The sequence below is a fragment of the Cydia fagiglandana genome, chromosome Z (assembly GCF_963556715.1).
Source record: "Cydia fagiglandana chromosome Z, ilCydFagi1.1, whole genome shotgun sequence".
NCBI classification, from domain to species: Eukaryota; Metazoa; Arthropoda; class Insecta; order Lepidoptera; family Tortricidae; genus Cydia; species Cydia fagiglandana.
In genome coordinates, this window is record NC_085959.1 from 29,697,726 (window position 1) to 29,718,934 (window position 21,209).

A 21,209-nucleotide genomic window follows, 5' to 3' on the forward strand; every position below is an offset into this window, starting at 1 on the left:
GGGTGCACCGGTGGCACACAGTACGCGACCGTGGCAAATAATGCTCGCGTTTCCATATTAGCCTGCGAACTGGAAGCTCTTTCGGTCGTCGTTTGCGTCATGCCATGACGTCGCGTGCGCGCTACCGCCGCTCTACACCCCTTCGCATTACACGAATATCGGTTTACGAAGCGAAACACAGCAATTATTAATAGAGCTGCAGCAATATCCTGTTCCAATTACGTCCATGACGTGAAGTACCTGCCGTCCTAATTCCTATACTCGCTGTTACTACGCTACTTTATTCATCTGAAATGCAACACGCTGTATAACATCAATTTAGTTACCCATGAACTTAGATTCCAATTGTGTATTTTATGTAGATACCTACCTAATGGTTTAATTAAATACAAAACCAATTTTATACGTAATTATGTAAATAACGTAATATTCGATAAAAAAACAATAGTACATTACGATACAAGTGCGAAAAGTAGGAAATTCGCAACGAGTGGCAATAAATTGAAACATGATCGAAGGGAGGGTTTTAAATCGACACGAGTTGCGAATTGAATTGAGTTGCGTGTATTGTACAATGTTTTACAGTTTGAACTGAAATGCTCAGTGAGAATGAGGGAAGACCATGAAATGTTTGGCTTCCAATATATTCTACAACTCTTCTCTTTCCGCAGTCTCTAACATTGTTTTGAAAAAACCGCCACCAGTGTGATACCGTATCACATTAAAAATGTATACAATTTTATACAGAGGTCATTTAATTTCCTGCCTTCAGCCTCATATTTATGGCCTAATTATTTCGAATTCTCAGTTATAACAAATATTCTACTTCCATTTCAATTTTCATGATACGTCTCACAGACTTACTGCGCCCAATAAGTAACTTTGTAACAATAGGTAACTTTGGATATTTTTATATTAATAAGCATATCTAATCTGGCCGCGTAGCCAAGATGCCAATCGCTTACGCTCCGTAGCGATCGAAACGCAACTGTCACTGTCGCGCTAATATGGAAGAGGGATAGAGAGACATTATGCTTTTCGTTGTCGAAGCGATAGCGATTGTAACCTCGGCTAGGCCGGCTGTGTCGTTTTACTGACTAGCTGTAAACAAACATATACAACATGAATAAAAAAACAGTGTGAAGTATTCTTGTTACCAATTAATTAAGTATGTATGTATGTAATAACACGGATGTTACACCTAAATATCGCACAGCAAATCTACCCCTTCCTATACATGGCAATCACATTGTAATCAAAAGCACTTGTGTCTTGTGTCGGTTAGGTTTTTAAATGTACCTACGTATGTGGTAAAATATGGAAATAAATACCCGTCCTATGGAATATTGGAAATAGGTATCGGTAACGCATGTCCTTGGAAAGCTCGACGAAATATCAATGGAATTTATTACTCCGGCAACTATAACCCAGATACCGTAAGTTGAGCGTAAAGAGCGGCAAGTACGGCCTCCCCGGTGGTAGCGGGTAGTACGGCGGGCCCTGTCGGTGTCGTCGCACGTAAGACCGATTTACTTCTAAACTTTCTACGCACGCACTCAGCTCTTTTGCACTGTTGTATTTTTTATTCTATATTATAATTGTGTAACCGGTTTCCCTGTCAATTAAAGATTATAACTTATGGGTTCTCAAGAAGATTCATTAATCTACCGTTATTCATTGAGTTGTTAGGCATTAAGCATAAATGATATCGAATATTCCGAAAGATAATTTAATAAAATTAATTTAAGGTCACAATAAAAAAAAAACTTATAAACTTCTCTTATTAAAATTAAGTACCTAATAAATTAAAACTAATAAAAAATAAATACGCAAAAAATTCTATAAATCTTTGGGTCGTTCTGTAAAAATACCATTCATGCATAATATGTTTTAGGAGTTATATATATGTAGGTAATCTAAGTTTATGTTACGCGAATTACATTAGAACAGAGTTACTTTCACATTTATGTATGATACTAGCTGTTGCCCGCGACTTCGTCCGCGTGGAATCTTATCTTCAACATTTTACATCTTTAGTACCTATAATTTTCATATCTAAGCAATGTTGAAATTAAGTACTTTTCTTTTCTAGCAAGTTGTATGAAGTTTTAAGTCAAGTGGATTTTGATGTTGGTTGCTGAAATTACTTTTCTTGTATTCTCATAATAGGTACCTATGCCCTTATACAAAGATTCAAGTTCCGCATTCCGCACTCACAAAATATCTGATCTCCCTACAAACTTTCAACCCCTTTCTCACCACCTTGGGGGATGATTTTCAAAAATGCTTGAATTAGTTTTCATGTTTTTTAATTTATTACCTTTTTTTCCAAAAAGTTAAAGTTCCTAGCTTAAAATTAAATTTACACCCCAAGACGAACTTTCATCCCCTTTTTAGCCCACTTAGGGATTGAATTTCCAAAAACGTTGCAATTACTTTTTTTTGTAATCGGCTATTATTTCTTTCTAAGAAGTTTCAAAGCATTTGTAATGGATTTAAACTTTGAACCCCATTTTAACCCTGTTAGGGGATAGATTTAAAAAACGCTGAAATCACTTTTATTGTCTTCTAATAATATCCCCAAATACAAAGATTAAAATCCCGCGCTCGAAAAATGTATGATATCCATACAAACTTTCAACCCCGTTTTCACCACCATAGGGATGAATTTTTAAAAACGCTGAAATTCGTTGTCTTGTATTTTAATTTTAAACGTTTTTACAAATTTTCAAGTTCCTAGCTTCAAATAAAATTTGCACCTGAAGACGAACTTTCATCCCCTTTTTAATCCCCCTAGGGGTTGAATTTCCAAGAACGTTGCAATTACTTTTTTTGTAATCGGCTATTATGCCTTTCTAAGAATTTTCAAAGCATTTGTAATGGATTCAAACTTTGAAACCCATTTTAACCCTGTTAGGGGATGAATTTTACAAAACGCTGAAATTACTTTTATTGTCTTCTAATAGTATCCCCAAATACAAAGATTCAGTCCCGCGCTCGAAAAAATGTTTGATATCCATACAAACTTTCAACCCCTTTTTCACCACCTTAGGGGATGAATTTTCAAAAACGCTGAAATAAGATTTCTTGTATTTTAATTTAAAACGTTTTTACAAAGTTTCAAGTTCCTTGCTTAAAATAAAATTTGCACCCGCAGACGAACTTCCATCCCCTTTTTAACCCCCTTAGGGGTTGAAATTCCAAAAACGTTGCAATCACTTTTTTTTGTAATCGGCTATTATGCCTTTCTACGAAGTTTCAAAACCATTTGTATTGGATTCAAAGTTTCAACCCCTTTTTAACCTGTTAGGGGATGAATTTTACAAAACGCTGAAATTACTTTTCCTGTCTTCTAATAATATCCCTAAATACAAAGATTCAAGTCCCACTCGAAAAAATGTTTGATATCCATACAAACTTTCAACCCCTTTTTCATAACCTTAGGGGATGAATTTTCAAAAACGGTGAAATTAGTTTTCTTGTATTTTAATAATATATCTTTTAACGAAGTTTCAAATTCGTAGCTCAAAAGAAAACTTTAACCTCATACAAACTTTCATCCCCTTTTTAACCCCCTTAGGGGATGAATTTTACAAAACACTGAAATTACTTTTATTGTCTTCTAATAATATCCCCAAATACAGAGATTCAAGTCCCGCGCTCGAAAAAAAATTTGATATCCATACAAACTTTCAACCCCTTTTTCACCACCTTGGGGGATGAATTTTCTAAAACGCTGAAATTACTTTTCCTGTCTTCTAATAATATCCCTAAATACAAAGATTCAAGTCCCACTCGAAAAAATGTTTGATATCCATACAAACTTTCAACCCCTTTTTCATAACCTTAGGGGATGAATTTTCAAAAACGGTGAAATTAGTTTTCTTGTATTTTAATAATATATCTTTTAACGAAGTTTCAAATTCGTAGCTCAAAAGAAAACTTTAACTCCATACAAACTTTCATCCCCTTTTTAACCCCCTTAGGGGTTGAATTTCTCAAAATCGCTTCTTATCTCTTGTACACTTTATAAATGCAATCTGGTGTGCAAATTTCAACTTTCTGGCTTTTGTAGTTTCGGCTCTGCGTTGATGAATCAGTCAGTCAGTCAGTCAGGACACTTGCATTTATATATATAGATTAATAATAGTTTTACAGTACATGCCCCTTTTTTTGCACAAAAACTCAGCCTCGCTGTGCAGAGGGGGAACGCGGCCAGCGTCCTGGGAACAATGCCTCAGGCTAATTTAGGGCTAGATTTATGATTCATCTATTTTGTTATTTAATATCTGTTTTAATAAATGTGTTAAGTACATCTGGAGCTCCATTACGACACCATGTGCTATAAATAAGCACATTATGTAACTACGTCGAAAATTTAAAGGGCCATTTTGTTACCTATAGTCTACACTTCTACAGTCAAGTGTAAAAATATGGGTGCATACAACTTACTCAAAAATATGTCACATATAGATGGTTAAGCAAATCTTGTCAGTAGAAAAATGAAACGAAATTCAAATTTTCTATGAGACGCGAATAAATATCCCTTCGCGCCTACATTTTTCTAATTTGCCGCCTTTTTCTACTGACAAGATCTGCTTGACCAAGTATATATAGTTCTTATTTCGCTGCCATGCACACACTTGACTGTACTGTACATTGTTATAAGATAGGTACATACTTGTATCGTAAATTACTATTATTTATATGTAATTAATTTATCTATAATTAGTACCTATGGATTAAGCTGTGACATTTCGTAACTTCCAATTTATTTTGTTACAGATTATGAAAAAATCCTACTAACAATAACAAAGTCACATCTATGAACTCATCATGAGCTTGTTTGTTGATTTGCGCCAAATCAAAACATCCGTATCGAATCTCTCGGAGATGGTGGATAAAATATCTACCTCGGTCGGCAAGGAAAAACACAAGGACGCTCGCCCACTACACGATGATTCCGTGCTGTACGACGAACGCCCGCCCTACAAGCCTACGTTGGGATTCGGGGTTCGTTTTTCTCAGAGTCAAGAGGATGTTTATAAAAATATGCCTTCATCGCGCCTACGGAGTCATATGTCACTTCCAAATTTGGGTAAAACAAGTGGAGTTTTCGATAAAACTAACATGGCTCATGAGAGTGGCCCTAAAATACTCGAATTAGATGATAAAGACATAGAAAATTCCGCTAAAGCCACCATACAATCCTTGTCTGATAATATTAGCGATTGGATTATGACCTCTACCTATAAGAGACCGCATTTTGATGATAATGGAGACACCCATCCTATGGACTTTGTAGAGTATGTAAAGTATTTCATATCTGAGCTGAACATGCCTGAAGAAAAACAACTCGCTTTTATTATATCATGCTTCGATGGTGTGCCTCTTATGTGGGCTCGCTGTTTCAAAAGTGAATTCACAGACATAGACAACTTCTTCAAGGCATTTGAAGAAGAATTTTGGGGGGCTGACAGGCAAAAGGCTGCCCTGTATGATATGAAGTTGGGCAAGTATGACGAGACTAATCAACATATGCCTATGTCGGAATATTTTTTGCAGAAAGTTTCTAGTTATAGACACCTAAATCCACCGCCATCCGATCTGGAGATCGTTTACTCATTGGCAGCTCACTTTCCGTCAGCCGTTGAGCTGGAGTTGAGACTGTCCCCGAAGCCGACGCTACGTGAAGCTTACAGGATGCTGAGACGCAGAGAAGGCCAAGCGTCAGACTTCCTTCCGAATTATTTGTACGAAATGTGCGAGGCATTCCAACGCGGCCAGAGACCGGAGTCGGCGCGTCGCCACGACGCCGGGCTTGGGGCAAGCTCGACAGAAAAACATTCCTAGAAAAACGCTTCATTTTTTTAATTGTACCTACTTACCACGGTACTTATCGTCATGAACAATCGCTTCTAATCCATTTGTGCACTTATTTAATAGCACGCACCTCGCAGCTAGTGCTTATGTTTACCTAACTTAATAATAACGAAATTAATGATGCTCAATAAATAGAATTGATTATAAAACTTATTGTGTTGATTATTACTCATCCATTATTAAAATTCTAACTACCTATATACTATATTACAATTTATACCTATTACGAAGTTTACGTATTAACGAATTATTTTTACAAGCTATTACAGTACCTACAGCATCTGGTGCTACGCTACGACACCATGTGCTATATTAAGCAGATTATTATAATAAGCAGATTACGTAACTACTTAAATACGGCAAAATTTAAAGGGTCATATATGTATTGTATAACGTTGTATGCTACACGTGCGAATTCGGTCGATCTTCACCTTTCGTTGCTTATTTTGTCCTTTGTTAATAACTATTACTTATCTTGCCCTATTTGTTATACCTACTTACTTATTTTGTTAGTGTGGGTTAAATCTTGGAAGCTGAATTTCACCCACTTCTTATAACAATGCAATATTATCATGATATGGAACTGGCCTGATTATGGAGACAGGAGATGGCCTATGGCCATGGGAACTCTGTGATAAAACTGATAAAACAACGCACACGAATTGTGTTAGGGTTGTTAGAATTGTCTCGATGAGTATTTTAGTTGCATGTGGAAAGACAAGTCCAGTTAGCGATAAAAGCTTGTAACAAAATTGAAATTTTTGCCATAAACCTAAAAGTCTGCCTGATTGGCTTTTCTCTTATTGGCTAATGACGCTACAGACGTGGTGGGCCAGTGTGATGAAACCTGTAAGTTAAATAACAGGTATCTACTATTAAAAAGGCTTGCATTTGAACTAAGTACAGATGGTATTGGCACCCTTCAGTTTTCATTAACACAAATAATAAATGTGTCGAACCGTTTGCAAAGTACCTACTGTTTATACTAAACCCATGCCGAGAATACCTACCTATCATAAGTTCGTGTGGATACACGAGCTACCTATGTTGAATTGTATACCTAGTATGTACACTTACTTCATTGCGATATTCGGATGCATCATCAATTAGTTATATGTATGTAGTTATCGCTAATTATGTACCTAAGCTCCTACCTATAGGTCTCCCTCCTGCTTAAACGTGCCTTGCCGTTGCTAGGGCGTTATACTCGTAAGGTAACTTTTATAACAAAGCGTTGTTTGGTTGACACAGGGCGCTGCACGAGAGCGAAGGCAACTGGACGGAGGTTGACTGCGCGACGGCGAGGCGCGATGGAGCGCTGTGGGCCGGCCAGGTAATTTAGCCCGCCGATTTACTAAGTTTTTTTTTCTTAGTACCTACTTAAATGTTTTCATTTAATTTATGGAACATAAACAAAACAGAATTTTGGGTCTCAGGAGGTTAAAATAGAAGATTAGACCCTCCGTCAATATTTTATAAATGCTGATCTAAAATGTGTAGGTAAGTATAGCAAGGTGTCATCTATTGGGCATTAGCATGTCGAGAACTAGAATAGTACGTTTACCTTCCCTACTTAATTATAATTCGTAGTATTTTTTGCGAAAGAAGGAATACCTGTTTCCTCGGGTGAAGGTTTACTTAAAAAGTGTAAAATTGCAGTGACAAATAAATAGATATATGTCGTTTTAGGCTCGCGCGTGCCGCCGGCAGCCCGGCGCGATGGCGCACGTGGCGGCGGCCGCGCGGCTGACGCGCGCCGCCTGCCTCGCCGCGCACGCCGGAGACCGCTGGAACTGCACCGCCATCGAGCGCGCGCCCAACTACTCGCCGGACCTGCTCACCGGTAACCGCCTCGGTTTTCCTAGTATAGCGGTGCCGTCATATAGCGGCCGTCTCCATACTAAATAATACGGCTAAATATGGATGTCGTAGTATTTGTATGGAGACAGCCGCTATATGACGGCACCGCTATTCTATTTAGTAAACTAGAACATGAGTGCTAACCTAATATACTGTACCTACAAATTTTCCGCACTTGTATCGTAAATAACTATTCCGCTCGCCTGTAAGCAGGCGCTTACATTATAACGGGTCTAATATTACACGGCAAGTTCACTACAGAGTATGGAAAATGTCACTCGTGACAAAAAAAAACTTGGGCCTACAATTATTCATGCCACTTGGTGCCCATCTAATAGCCGAGCCGTAGCACTGTCGTAGCGTTGTTGTAGCGCCTCGTAGCTTTAAAAAACCCGCCGGGTTACTTTTCGTATCCGAAGGCGGGTTAAGTGTCGACTTCACAAAACACTTTGAAATGCCATTCAAAATAATATTTATCAAATATATGTACTCAATGTACTGCCTTTTAAGAAGACGCCATTCATTATTACGTAAGACGATTTTAGCCAGGTTTTGTTAAAATGAATTTTTGACTACAAAAAACTTAGGTGTTTTTGATCCTTTTTAATAAACCGAAACCATGATTAAGTAGGATAACTACATTGACAGTAGTTTAGATTATTTTGAGATTCTATAAATCCCAAGAATAATGTGAATGATAAGGGAACCATACTTGGACTTGTTGTTTAAATGAGTGGCGGTATTGTCCGGGAGCGACCGACGGAACGGAACGGCAGCGCCCGTTACTTTCACGAGCGCTCGTTCGTTCCGCGCGCGTCGCTTATTATTTACGTGTCACAACCATGATTATTAATTACTCTCCGGGTATTTTATTTCGTTTTAAAATTATCATAAGTTCTTTGTTATCATGCCGTGAATACGGACGCTCTTTATTTAAATCTAACAAAAGTGTACGTTGCGGCTCAGTAAATTCAGTACAGTCAACTGTAAAAATATGGGTGTACAAATCATCCTCAAAAATATATCCCATAACTCTTATGTCAGTGAGTTAAGAACTATGGGACATATTTTTGAGTAAGTTATCTACACCCATATTTTTACAGTTGACTGTATTATTATTTATTAATAATGACTTTTGATAATGGCAACCGCCTCTTACTCAAAGTTGAACGTAATAATGTTGAACGGATTAAGTTCCATCCATCCATCCATCCATCCATCCATCCATCTCCATCCATCCATCCATCTGATTCCAGTATGTTTAGTTGCTCTACGCTTTAGGTATAGATGTACCTAACTACCTATCTAAGAGATTATTTCCAAGAACGCCCTTGAGTCCGTAGCGGCAACATACTTGCCATAATAATTAAAACAAAAGCGCATCTCTACTATAAGAATTACGGTTCGAAATCGAACAACTAGAAAGAAATGTCAAATGGTTAAAGGGTTAACACAATGTTAACAGCGATAGGAAAAATAAACTACTAGGTAGAGATGTGCCGGTCTTGAGAACGTTTGCGAACGAGAGAACATAGCGAGAATGTTCTCGGGAACGTTCAACATTATTCATAATACATATACCTAATTAACTAATTATGTCTTATTTTTTTATTTTTTTTAAGTAGTCTATAAAAAATATAAATTGAAATAGATATCATACACTAAAACCATGTCTCTCTCGCTGTACTGTAAATACCGTAATCTAGTAAATTATAAGTTTGTTGTGTTCCAGTAAAATAATTGCAAAACAACGTAAAATTTACCTGTCGACCTTTTTGCGAGAGACCTGACGTGGCCGTCGTTATAGCGGGCTGAAAGAAGAACCTTATTGAATAAATGAACCCGTCACGCGATCGCTTCCTTACTCCACACAGGCACGAAATGCCTCGGCGTACTTTAATAGTACGAGTATTCCTATAAATACCTTCCTTCCCGTCGCCTTTGTCAAGCAATAGCCCTCGGTATATGTATATATGTCTTTATTTTTTGCAAATATGTATCTTGTAGAATTTAGTGATTTTAAGGTAAGTAAAGTTCGTTTTTTTAGCATTAGAAAGAACTTCGCAGAACTAAGCTTGTGGTTCCAAATCCAGCACTTTTAGCGGTAATCATTTGAATTAAATTATATGTATTTACCATGCTACATTAGATAATTCAATAATTATTAACAATTAAAGAGTCTGATAAAACCGGGCAAGTGCGAGTCAGACTCGCGCACGAAGGGTTCCGTACCATAATGCAAAAAAAAATAAAAAAAAATGCATAAAAAAAAACGGTCACCCATCCAAGTACTGACCACTCCCGACGTTGCTTAACTTTGGTCAAAAATCACGTTTGTTGTATGGGAGCCCCATTTAAATCTTTATTTTATTATGTTTTTAATATTTGTAGTTATAGCGGCAACAGAAATACATCATCTGTGAACATTTCAACTGTCTAGCTATCACGGTTCGTGAGATACAGCCTGGTGACAGACGGACGGACGGACGGACGGACAGCGAAGTCTTAGTAATAGGGTCCCGTTTTACCCTTTGGGTACGGAACCCTAAAAACTGTATGCTTGCTTCTGTGGAGTTCTTTCTAATGCTAAAAGAACGAACTATAGATATATAACTTTAAGAAAAAAAAACCGACTTCTATGGGGCCCGGTGAAAGATTATGGTAGATGGTGCACTATGTAGAAAAGGAGGTTAAACCAGTACCTACTTTCTAGTAGCATTTCGTTTCCGTAAGGGTCGTAGTTATCTAGCCTAACCTAACCCACTTCTCTGATAGCAGTTCGGTTCTGTGAGGATCGCAGTTCGAACCTAATCAAACCCACTTTTCTAGTAGCATTTCGTTTCTGTAAGACTCGCAGTTCTAACCAAACCTAACCCACTTTTGTTCGGTTCTGTGAGGATCCCAGTTCAAACCTAACCTAACCCACTTAACGGCGCATGCGGTGCGGTGTACGGGAGTTTGAGCGGGAGGGGTTTGGCATCATCATACCCACATTTTATGGTAGGTAATCATAGTGGTTTATTTAGTTTAGGTATCATAGTGGTTTTCCGGGTCAAGGTCCGGGTCTCTGAGTCAGAGTCCGGGTCCGAGTCCCGGTCCAAGTCCGGGTCCGGGTCCGAGTCCGGGTCCGAGTCCAAGTCCGAGTCCGGGTCCGAACCGGATCCGGGTATGAGTCCGGGTCCCAGTATAAGTCAAAATCGAAATTCGAAATCACCAAACATGTACTATGCGTCGTTGCAGAGTTCTGTTCTGATCATCATCAGCAGTTCCACTTCATCAAATGCGACAGTTTTTAATGTAAATGCTTGATTTTATGATGAAAATACAAAAAATTCTATACGTATGCCTTTAAGATTTGAGGAGTTCCCTCGATTCCTTATGGATCCCATCATCAGAACTCGAGCTTGACAGAAATGTGGCTTAAAAACTAAACTTGCTTAACAAACATAACGAAGAAGACAAATCGCCAAACGTGAACTATGCGTCGTTGAAGAGTTCCGTTCTGATCATCATCAGCAGTTCCACTTCATCAAATGCGACAGTTTTTAATGAAAATGCTTGATTTTCTGATGAAAATACAAAAATCTCTATACGCATGCCTTTAAAATTTGAGGAGTTCCCTCGATTTCTCATGGATCCCATCATCAGAACTCAAGCTTGACAAAATTGTGGCTTAAAAACTTAACTTGCTTAACAAACATAACGAAGAGGACAAATCGTCAAAGGTGAACTATGCGTCGTTGAAGAGTTCCGTTCTGATCAAATGTCACGTGTTTGAATGTATATGCTTGATTTGTTGATAAAAACACAAAAATCACCATATGTATGTATGCCTTTAAGATTTGAGGAGTTCCGTCGATTCCTCATGGATCCCATCATCAGAACTGGATTTTGACAAAAACGGGACCAATCTGTATGCATATACATACAATCAAAAAAATAATTTTCAAAATCGGTCCAGTAATGACGGAGATATGGAGTAACAAACATAAAAAAAAAAAATAAAAAAAAAATAAAAAAAAAACATACAACCGAATTGATAACCTCCTCCTTTGGGATTTGGAAGTCGGTTAAAAATAGGTACTGCCCACCACTTCGTCTGCGTAGCATTTAGTATTTCTATAATAAATTCTAGGTCCGCCCTCCCCCTCCCCAGTCTTTTCCACACCCTTTAACCTTTACCCTTACACTTATAGGTCTTCTATAAAGGAAGAAAATAGCAATTTTCACATCACCAATTCGAAAAAGGGCTTTACCTTCCCTGCTAGGAGTGATCAAAGTGGCACTTTTGTGTTCTAGCACACTATTTTTTTCATTTTTTTGCACATTATTTTTTTAGCTTATATAATCTGCATCATAATCATAATTCCCTCATAGAAGATGTGAAAAACAGAATGTGTCACACGGTATCAAAATTATTTCGTCTTGGGCGTTAACACTTGAATCCCTCATTACGCTCAGGATTCAATGTCTACCCTTGACGGAAATATATCATTTTGATCCCTTGTAACACAAACTAAGACTATTTTTGAACGGTAGCTTATGTTGTGATGTGTCTGTGCTTACCTACTACATACGTTATGCATAGGAAATGTGCATTCGTAGGTAGCAATAGCTTTTTCCTCGATTAATGACCAATGACAACACTCCACACAGTTTTACGAATATTTTGACATCAGTATAGACTGTAGAGGTTCTCATCTCAGTCTCCCCTATAGACACAAATAATTTACTTTAGTTCTCAATCGCGCCACTATCAATCAGTTTCAATCTGAACGAGAACTAAAACTTAGGGATAGAAAGAAAGAAGGCGAACAAAGGCGAAGTTTTTCTAGTTTGAGCACGGTCGCCGACATTGTGCAGTTGGCAGACATTGCCGGATGCGACTGCGAAATAGGGACCATTGTTTTTGGTCGCCACTTCCTTTCCCCAGGCCAGGCCCACTTAAGAAAATTAATTGATACGGACTACTAAATTTAAGAATATTTAGGAAATTACATTTATACGTGAAATAGATTACATAGTTTTGTCTCGTATAAGTGCCAAGTTTTTAAGATAAGTATTAGTAAAGATACGGCGAACAAGTAGGTATTGGGTAATTGGTACATAGGTACCTATACTCTGTCAAGCAATTTCCGTCAATAGAATAGAGCAGCAAATTTAAAAAAAGTAGGCGCAATGGGTTACCTTCCCATAGAAAACCTGATATTCGCGCCTTTTTCTACTGACAAACTTGTTTGACCGGCTGTACACATGTATATTTTTCTATCGATCCAAGCGAAGGTCTTACACGCACATATGTGAATCGCTTTGCTTTAATTGTTTTTTTTTTAATTACATAGGTATACTTTAAAAAAAATTGGCTGTCTCATACATTTTCTATGGAAGATAATTTTTTTTTCGCGATACGGGGTAGTCCCATAGTAAATCGCAAAACCTCCCTGGCAACGGGAATGTTGTTATTTTTTCCCACTCATGGGAACCCCGGAATTCATAACAAAAGTTACAAGTTTGAAAAATCATAACTCGAAAACTACGAAAAATCGGCGTACATACATGGGGTATAAATATCAGATAGCCCACGACGTGAGGAAACTAAAAAAAATTTTTGGACGGCAAGATTTGGACCACCCTGTATAAGTAACGCCGCTTCTCTTACATGTGGCTTTATGCGATGATGTCTCATCCTAAGAGGTGAAGTTATACCTACTCGAACTGCTCGTACCGCCTTACACGAAACACAGGGGCAGAAAAGTACGACAAATCAATCAGTCCGTCCGTAAAGCCTGATGGACAATAGTGATTGAGTTAGGTATCCGCTGAAAACGATATTGTAAGTTATCTTTGGCCTGTTGAATTAAGAAGGCTATCGATATAAGGTTCGCCTTACAAAGCGATCAACGGCGAGGGTGGGGGTACAGCGAGTCGGACAAAAGATTTAATTACACGCATGAATCAAGCGCAAGGGCGCGGGCGGGGCGGGGGGCGGGTCGCGATAAGCCCGGCCGAGCGGTGCAGTCGCGCGCGTTCCTGCTGATGTGCCATGTGATAAAGCCTGGCGGCTGCCATTGTCTATCCTGCCTGGCGACGCGCGTGCGGGCTCTATCAAGATTAGATTACTTGTAATTAAGAATAAAGGATTTTATAATAGTTGATGATCATTTTCTATGCCCAACTAGATTACAGCTTGACATGAGTTTATAATTTTATCTCAGATACCCTATGTATATGCTTAAATTAAAACCGCCAATTTTAGCGAGGGTTTTATTATTACTAAATACCTAGTTAAAGTTAGAAAAAGGTATTTGATTGGTCAGCTGAATTGGATGCAATCAATGTAACTGAATTCGCATAGGAGTTCACGCGCCGTCTAATTCAGCCCTTAGTTTGTTACACAGACTTGATAGAGGGGGTCCTTTGCTTGTCTGGGTAGATACTCTCTAGTATTTATTGGGTGTTGTTAGTCGTAAGCGCAAGGGAAAAAGAAGATAAAAGATTAATAACCATTCGGCAGTGGGTGGAAGAACCTACAATTAATGTATAGGGTAAATCTACGGTAACTGTGGTACCTAACCTCACACATTTAACAAAAGTTATCTGTATTACGTTTTGTAAGCAATAGGTACTACATTTGAATGTCTTAATTGCTGGAAAATTTGGAGCTTATGTTGGAATTTAGTAGGGGTTGCTGGAGACATGCTCTGGCGGTCTGTAAACTCAAAAAAGTAGAGTTTATATTTAAGTGATTGGAAGGATAGACCTGCTGGTCGTCTATGCGTTTTGCGTGTACGTAGGTAAAAAGACATGTATGTATTATGTATCTGACCCTTGTCCAGGTACCCGCGAGCAAGCGTATGTGTACGCGATGTCCGCAGCGGCGTTGGCGTGGTCGGTGGCGCGCGCGTGCGCGGCGGGCGCGCTGCCGGCGTGCTCGTGCGCCGCGCCGCCGCGCGCGCCGCCCCGCCCGCCGCGCCAGGCGCACGTCACACCCACTGAGCCGCACGCGAGGTTCAAGTGGGGCGGCTGCGGGGACAATTTTCAGTGGGCTGAGAGGTAGTTTCCTTGAAATAAGTATTAGCTAATTGTAATGTGTCAAGGGAAATAGTTTTATGAGATTAGCTTTTAAAATTAAGTATTTAAAAACTTAGTTTAGTTAGACAGTTTTATATTTTATATGCTAGGTCTGCTATTACCTAACTATTCTAACAGCACACTTTTTTTTACCAAAACATTAATTACATATTTATAGAAGATTTTAAATTCTAACTAATTATTCATTAGAAATCAATACCGTAACGTCTATCCGCGTTCCGGCATATGAATGGTAAACTTAATTCATCTTCATTTTATAGATTTGCCAAGCAATTCATAGACATGCATGAGATTGACGTTCGGGATGGTAAATTGGAGGAGTTGATCGAAGTGGAGACGACTACCACCGAGCTACCGAGCACGTTGGAACCGAGCACGCCGGCGCCCGTGGTGATCCTCGTGGACGACCAGCCAGCGCCGGCGCCCGACAACGCCAGCGTGACGGCACGCCCGCGAAAAAAGGGACGCCGTGGGCGTAAGCGGCTGCCGCGCTCGCCTCGCCGAGGCAGGCCCACGAGGAAACGGTTCAGACCAAGGTGTGTATAAAGTTTTAACGATTATCGACATATGTATAAATGTAAGCTAGGCGCTACGGCCAGGCGTGTCTCACTCCGCGATTTCGTCGCTTTGCTACAGGTAGCTAAAAGTACATCCGTTCGGCCCCAAATTTGGGGTTTGCCATAAGCCGTGCGTGGCGCTGTCGCCACCTAGCGGCCGTATCTGTGCTGATCGTGACAGACGCGTTTTGTTAAAGAGTGAGTCTTCTGTACCTAGTACTATTATTTATTCTGTGCTACGGCGTAGCACTCGTAGCATACTCGACTCGTAGGTAGTAGTTTTACTACTGAAAGCTTTCAAACAAGTTGACGGGCCAATGGGACATCAAGTACTTTACAAATGATTAATGTCATTCTCAGATACGATTTTGAGGATCGGAGTTCCAGATATCGTAACTTGGAGTATCGCATGGCCGCCGACGACCCCCGCTTCGACCCGCAGGTGGACTTGCGCACGAGACTGCAGCGCCTGCGCCCGTTCATCGCCTCCGCCAATCTCATCAACGTCCGTTTTGGCAGAAAGGTACCTATAGTACATAGTATACCATATAATGGACGTGGAACCAGTAATGGGACAAAAAACCGCAATTCCTCTAAAATAAGTATCGAAAAGTAGTTTATAAACACTGGATATATTTTTATCATAAATAAGAGTCCTAGAGCTGTTTATGTTTGAATTTTTATTAAATTCGGTTATTTTTAAGAAATGTGCGTCAACCCAAAAGTTGTCGTGCCACTGAAAAAAAATATCACTAAAATTTCTTAACAACTCCGCTAAGAGAGGTGAGTTAATTTATTAAATTCTAATTAAATTAATACTTGATGAAAACTAGAATGTGTTTTGTTAATTGCATTTACCATAAGATAAGGTATATACAACACACTATGTTGTGACATCACAGATGTAAAAAAATAGTAGTATTTGGCCCAATCCCATAATAGGAGCTGTAAAACTGTTGACAATTGACATAATGATGCTTGCCATGCCATAATTTCATGTTTAAATAATACAGAAGTAAAAGTAGTTACGAAATATGTCAACCAGGAGGTATTCTCGAACTTCGGATAAATTAATATCGTTTTTCCAAACTTTTATTTAACTTGCCCTGTTAGTTAGTGTGGGTCAAATCTTGGTAGCTGAATTTGAGCCACTTTTCGATTTCCAAATCAGTTGAAATTTAGTGTAAGTACGTAATTAAGTATGCAAATCGGATGGTAATGCAATATTATGATAACATGGACCTGATCTGATGATGGAGACAGGAGGTGGCCATGGGAACTTTATCGCAATAACTAATTGTGTTTGGGTATTTTATTTATATTAGAATTGTCTCGATGGATCTAATACGATAATAATTGGCTGTGGAAAGAAAAATACATTCAGCGATAAAAGCTTATACCAAAAATAGATTTTTTTGCCATAACTTATTCCCGATTTCAATATTTTATACTGATAGAGCAATGTCCATTATAGGGGGCCCATTACTGGATCCACGTCCATTACCGGGGGCCCATTACTGGAGCTTTGGTGTCCATGACCGGAGAAAAAAAACATAGTTTTAATTTGTTAAGTATGTGGAAACTCATTGCAGTATCTTTGATACAACACGCCTTAGACATGAAAGACCGATAGGACTTTCATCTTTTAACACGCTAAGCGGTAGACCATTTACATGTATAAAGGAAATATCATAAATACTCCAAATTTCCTCTTAAATGTCCCATGACTGGTGCTGTTACTACTAAAAGTAAAACGGACCACTACCTTTTACAAGTTTGTTCTGTACAATGAGTGTCTAACTAATACTTACTTTCAATAAACTTCTGGTAGGTACAGAATAACTTCTGGGTACCAACTGTCGACTATTTTTTGTAACAAATGGCTTGTACACGCAGGCAGTATCATTAGCGATGCGCACCAAGTGCACGTGCCACGGCGTGTCAGGGTCGTGCTCGGTGCGCACGTGCTGGCGCGCGCTGCCTCCATTGGCGCGCGTAGCGGCCGCGCTCGCGGGCGAGGCGGCGCGCGCCGGCCCGCTGCGCCCGCGCCGCCGCGCGCGGCGCGCCAAGCCGCGGCTCCGCTACGTCACACCCAGCCCGGACTACTGCGAGCCCGATCCTGCGGCCGGCTCACTTGGCACACACGGAAGGTACGTTAAGGTTTTCTAGTATATCCGATTTTCTATTATTCTGATGCAACGTCTTCTGTTTCCGTTCCGGCTTTGCCCTTACCTAATCTACTTTTAACCAACTGTACGATCTGTTGTCTAAGCTAAGCAAATAAGTAATATAGCTACTCGAATGCCCTGAATCACGGAATTACGAATCTATGATTTAAATATTTTCTAATAAAGTAATTGAATTCGTTCTTAGAGTGTTCTGAATCAGTTTGTAAATCCATGACAGGCGGTGCAACGCAAGTGCAGGCAACGCCGCAGGCGGCTGCGGGCGGTTGTGCTGCGGGCGCGGGCGGCGGGCCGTGCGGTCCACCCGGCTCGAGCGCTGCCACTGCCGCTACCACTGGTGCTGCCGCGTAGACTGCCAGCTCTGCCGTATCACCTCGGAGGATCACTATTGCAATTAAAGACGTAATATCATTCCCTTTAGCAGACGTAGCATAAGCATTGTCTTGTCTTATTTATTTGTCCTTGTCTGGCAGTGACGGATTTGCAGACTTTGCCGCCCTAGGCCCCAGGCCTTATAGCCGCCCCTTTCGCATCACCTCTCATATAGACTCGGGGCCTTAGGCCAAACCCGCCACTGCAAACTGTACTAAGCTGCAGCGTATGTTGTGCTGTGTCTTCGGCTACGGTACGGTATGGTACGGCTTCGGCTTCGGGTGCGGTACCCGTGGCATAACCTAACCTAACCTTTACCTAAAGAAGGATACCTACGAGTTAATTTTCAAGTTACTTAATTAACCTACTTATGTCAAACGTTGCTTCAGGTGAATAATCATACTAATATATATTATTCATTTGTATATGATTATGTGAAATATTTTGCATTGAAAACCAAAGAATTCCCAGTTACAGATAATTCGATATTCTTATTTTAAATGTTAGCTAGTCATGTTTCAGAATATTTGTTAATACCTAAATCGTATTAAGTAAGTACCTTTTAAAGTAATTTTCTTAATACCTAAACAAATCGTATGATGAGTAGGAAGTACCTATTTTATACTTTACTGTAGGTACCTCTATAATATAAGATATGGTAGCCCTGTAGGTGTAGACTGTAATACGAGTATTAGTGTAAAAGACGTAGCAACACGTTAAATAGATGCAAATTATTTGCTGTAGGTACTTAGGATTAAAAGATAGTTTTGATGTAAGTAAATTAACTTTCAAGTATTCCGTAGTTTTAGGCTTAGACAATAGATATATATCGACAATAAAGAATTGTTAAAGTGTTGTACTAGTATTAACGTATGCTATAAATATGGCTTTTATGCTAATTACATAACTAATTATAAGCTAGTTCTCGTAACGTCGTTCATGTTCATAACCAAATAATAATATAATAAGGTATTTTATACAATCGTGATAAAATGGAGAGCTTTCAGTCGAGTATCTTGTTAAGGCCACGCAACATGCTGAGTGGCCTTAGGTAGGTACGAGATTAAAAAGCTAGATTACATTATACCACTCTTGTATACAATACTTTTTCTACAAGTCAACAAAAATAATACTTTTAACTAGTAGCATTTGTTTTTGTGATAGATTGTAAACTTTGAACTTAAATCATCCATCATTTTCAAATTTTACACCGAAATAAAAAAATGTCTCACTTCCAATCTGATATGTTGTAAATAAAGTTCGTACTTAGAATATTTAGTTTTATTAATCTCTTCAAGTCTCCAGTATCCATTAAGCTGAATTCTATGCAATAGTTTAGGCACATTAACGTTCTGTAGTAAACCTGCGAAATCTCGAATATTGTAAATTACCCACTTAACCACTTAGTAGGCTGTTGGTTCGTTGATTTAGCTTACCACTATTACTTGTAAAAACACTTCCCATTCGAAAGGTTACGAGTAAATTGACAAGTTCTCTAGCATCATTTTCCAATCAACTCCGAATGCGTCCAATAAAATTCCTAAGGCGGAGTAGATACTTGTAAATAATGTAGGTACCTACGTACTGCTGGACACGAGACACGTCACAATGGAGTGGGACTGGGACGGTTAAGTGATAGACAAAACTAGAAATACTTAACTGACATTTGCGGAAGGGTATTTAATGTAGTATTTTTCATTGGGTACTTAAATAAAATTCAATTGACTGTTGACTGTATTTATTCATGTTTATGACATTGCCAAAGCGGGGAAGTTTGAATCACATATTTACGCTGACCGGATACTACAAGTGTAACAAATTGCTACAATTTATTCAATTTAGGAACATTGGTTTGAGATCCTTTAGGTAGTATCCCTATAGTCAGAGAGTAAAGAGTTATACTTAATCATAGACAAAGGAACATGCGTCTTAAAAATGCAAAATGGTTAGAAGGAAGTTCTGAAAGCGTAACTAAATACCGCTGTAACTGTAAGGCATCCGGTAAGTGGATTGGAGCTACCAAATTACGTCTACAATTTCATAACTTTATACAGGCGTAGTATTCCTTTGTCTAACTGAAGTTATAATACTTAGTCAGGTCATCGAAACATCGTGAAACTAGTTAGATAATTCATATAATTTAGAGAAAGGGAGTGGTGTAGCCATATATTTGTCAAAGTGGGACCTATTCGACTATTGCAGACTTAATAAGGTGGCAGCAGTTGCGTGGCTACTATAATGATACTATAAATGTTGATGATGGAAGGTGAATGTTCGGCGTTTTACCAAGTTTACTTTGTGGTAATTCGAGCTGAGAATAATGAACTGACACTAAACGCGCATTAAAACGCTTCATTATTCGCCCTGGTACAGTGAGTTATCATTTCGGCCCCTGCTCATTTCATGATATGATTTTTTGGAGACAGTATACCCATTATATCAATTATATGTCATTTAATATATATGGCTAAAACAAAAATGTAGTCTTTGTAACCGTTATAGGTATCGCTACCATGTCACGGACAGCGGGATTTTGAAATAAGTGGTCGGTATTTTTCGTACCGATAGCAAATGTCACAGCAACCGCATTTAGCAGAGGTTGATTTAAATATCATAATATGTATTCATAATTTTATACAATAGGTATCTGAAAGACTATAGAATAGGATAAATGTGGGTATGGGATACCCAACTATCTTAATCGTAAAATCCAAAGATAATATTTAATTATTTCGAATATATAAGCAATCAGTAGGGACATACCCACTCTACATAGCTGTGTGTGTGATCATTCACCCGGATTTTCCTGCCGGCACCTGATTAACTCTAATTGTTTTATACTGTACTCTTACTCGTAAATATCTGTTTAATCTACATGGCTAGTGCTAGTAGGTACCTATATGTTGCCGCCACTCGGTCCACAGAGACACCAGCTAGCCATATACTGGGATGATAATACAGTGAACGGAAGGTAACACATATTATGAAATGTAACTATTTATCACTTCATGGCATGAAACATACATTTTATCTCACTAATGAGTGAAGTTCATCACCTAGCGGTTTACTAAAACAATCATAGCAAGGGTTGGTCACAGCGTATAAACACAAATACCTACGCCAGGGGTTGGCAACCTCTCACTTGCGGCCCGCGAGCCTCCCTGGCAATTTTATATGTAATATTAAAAAACGACAATGTCTGATAAAGTCATAAATATTAACAAAGTGCGGCCCGCGTCAACATCGTTAATTACCATGT

The 21,209-nt window shown here is 39.0% G+C and overlaps 2 protein-coding genes across 2 annotated transcripts in view; both read left to right on the forward strand.

The window, feature by feature from the left end:
- The window catches only part of LOC134678890 (protein Wnt-5-like), a 32,902-nt gene extending 13,680 nt beyond the window's left edge, over positions 1-19,222 (forward strand). The window contains exons 2-8 of the mRNA XM_063537635.1: positions 7,135-7,216; positions 7,573-7,726; positions 14,580-14,796; positions 15,096-15,371; positions 15,753-15,915; positions 17,289-17,542; positions 17,799-19,222. Of these exons, the coding sequence (XP_063393705.1) occupies positions 7,135-7,216; positions 7,573-7,726; positions 14,580-14,796; positions 15,096-15,371; positions 15,753-15,915; positions 17,289-17,542; positions 17,799-17,976 (1,324 nt within the window). The 3' untranslated portion in view covers positions 17,977-19,222. The remainder of the gene's footprint in view (positions 1-7,134; positions 7,217-7,572; positions 7,727-14,579; positions 14,797-15,095; positions 15,372-15,752; positions 15,916-17,288; positions 17,543-17,798) is intronic.
- On the forward strand, positions 4,789-5,853 carry LOC134678236 (uncharacterized). Its single transcript, XM_063536706.1, has one exon. It carries the CDS (start codon positions 4,837-4,839, stop codon positions 5,851-5,853), a length of 1,017 nt encoding a protein of 338 aa, XP_063392776.1. The 5' UTR covers positions 4,789-4,836.
- Positions 19,223-21,209: the final 1,987 nt, after the last annotated feature.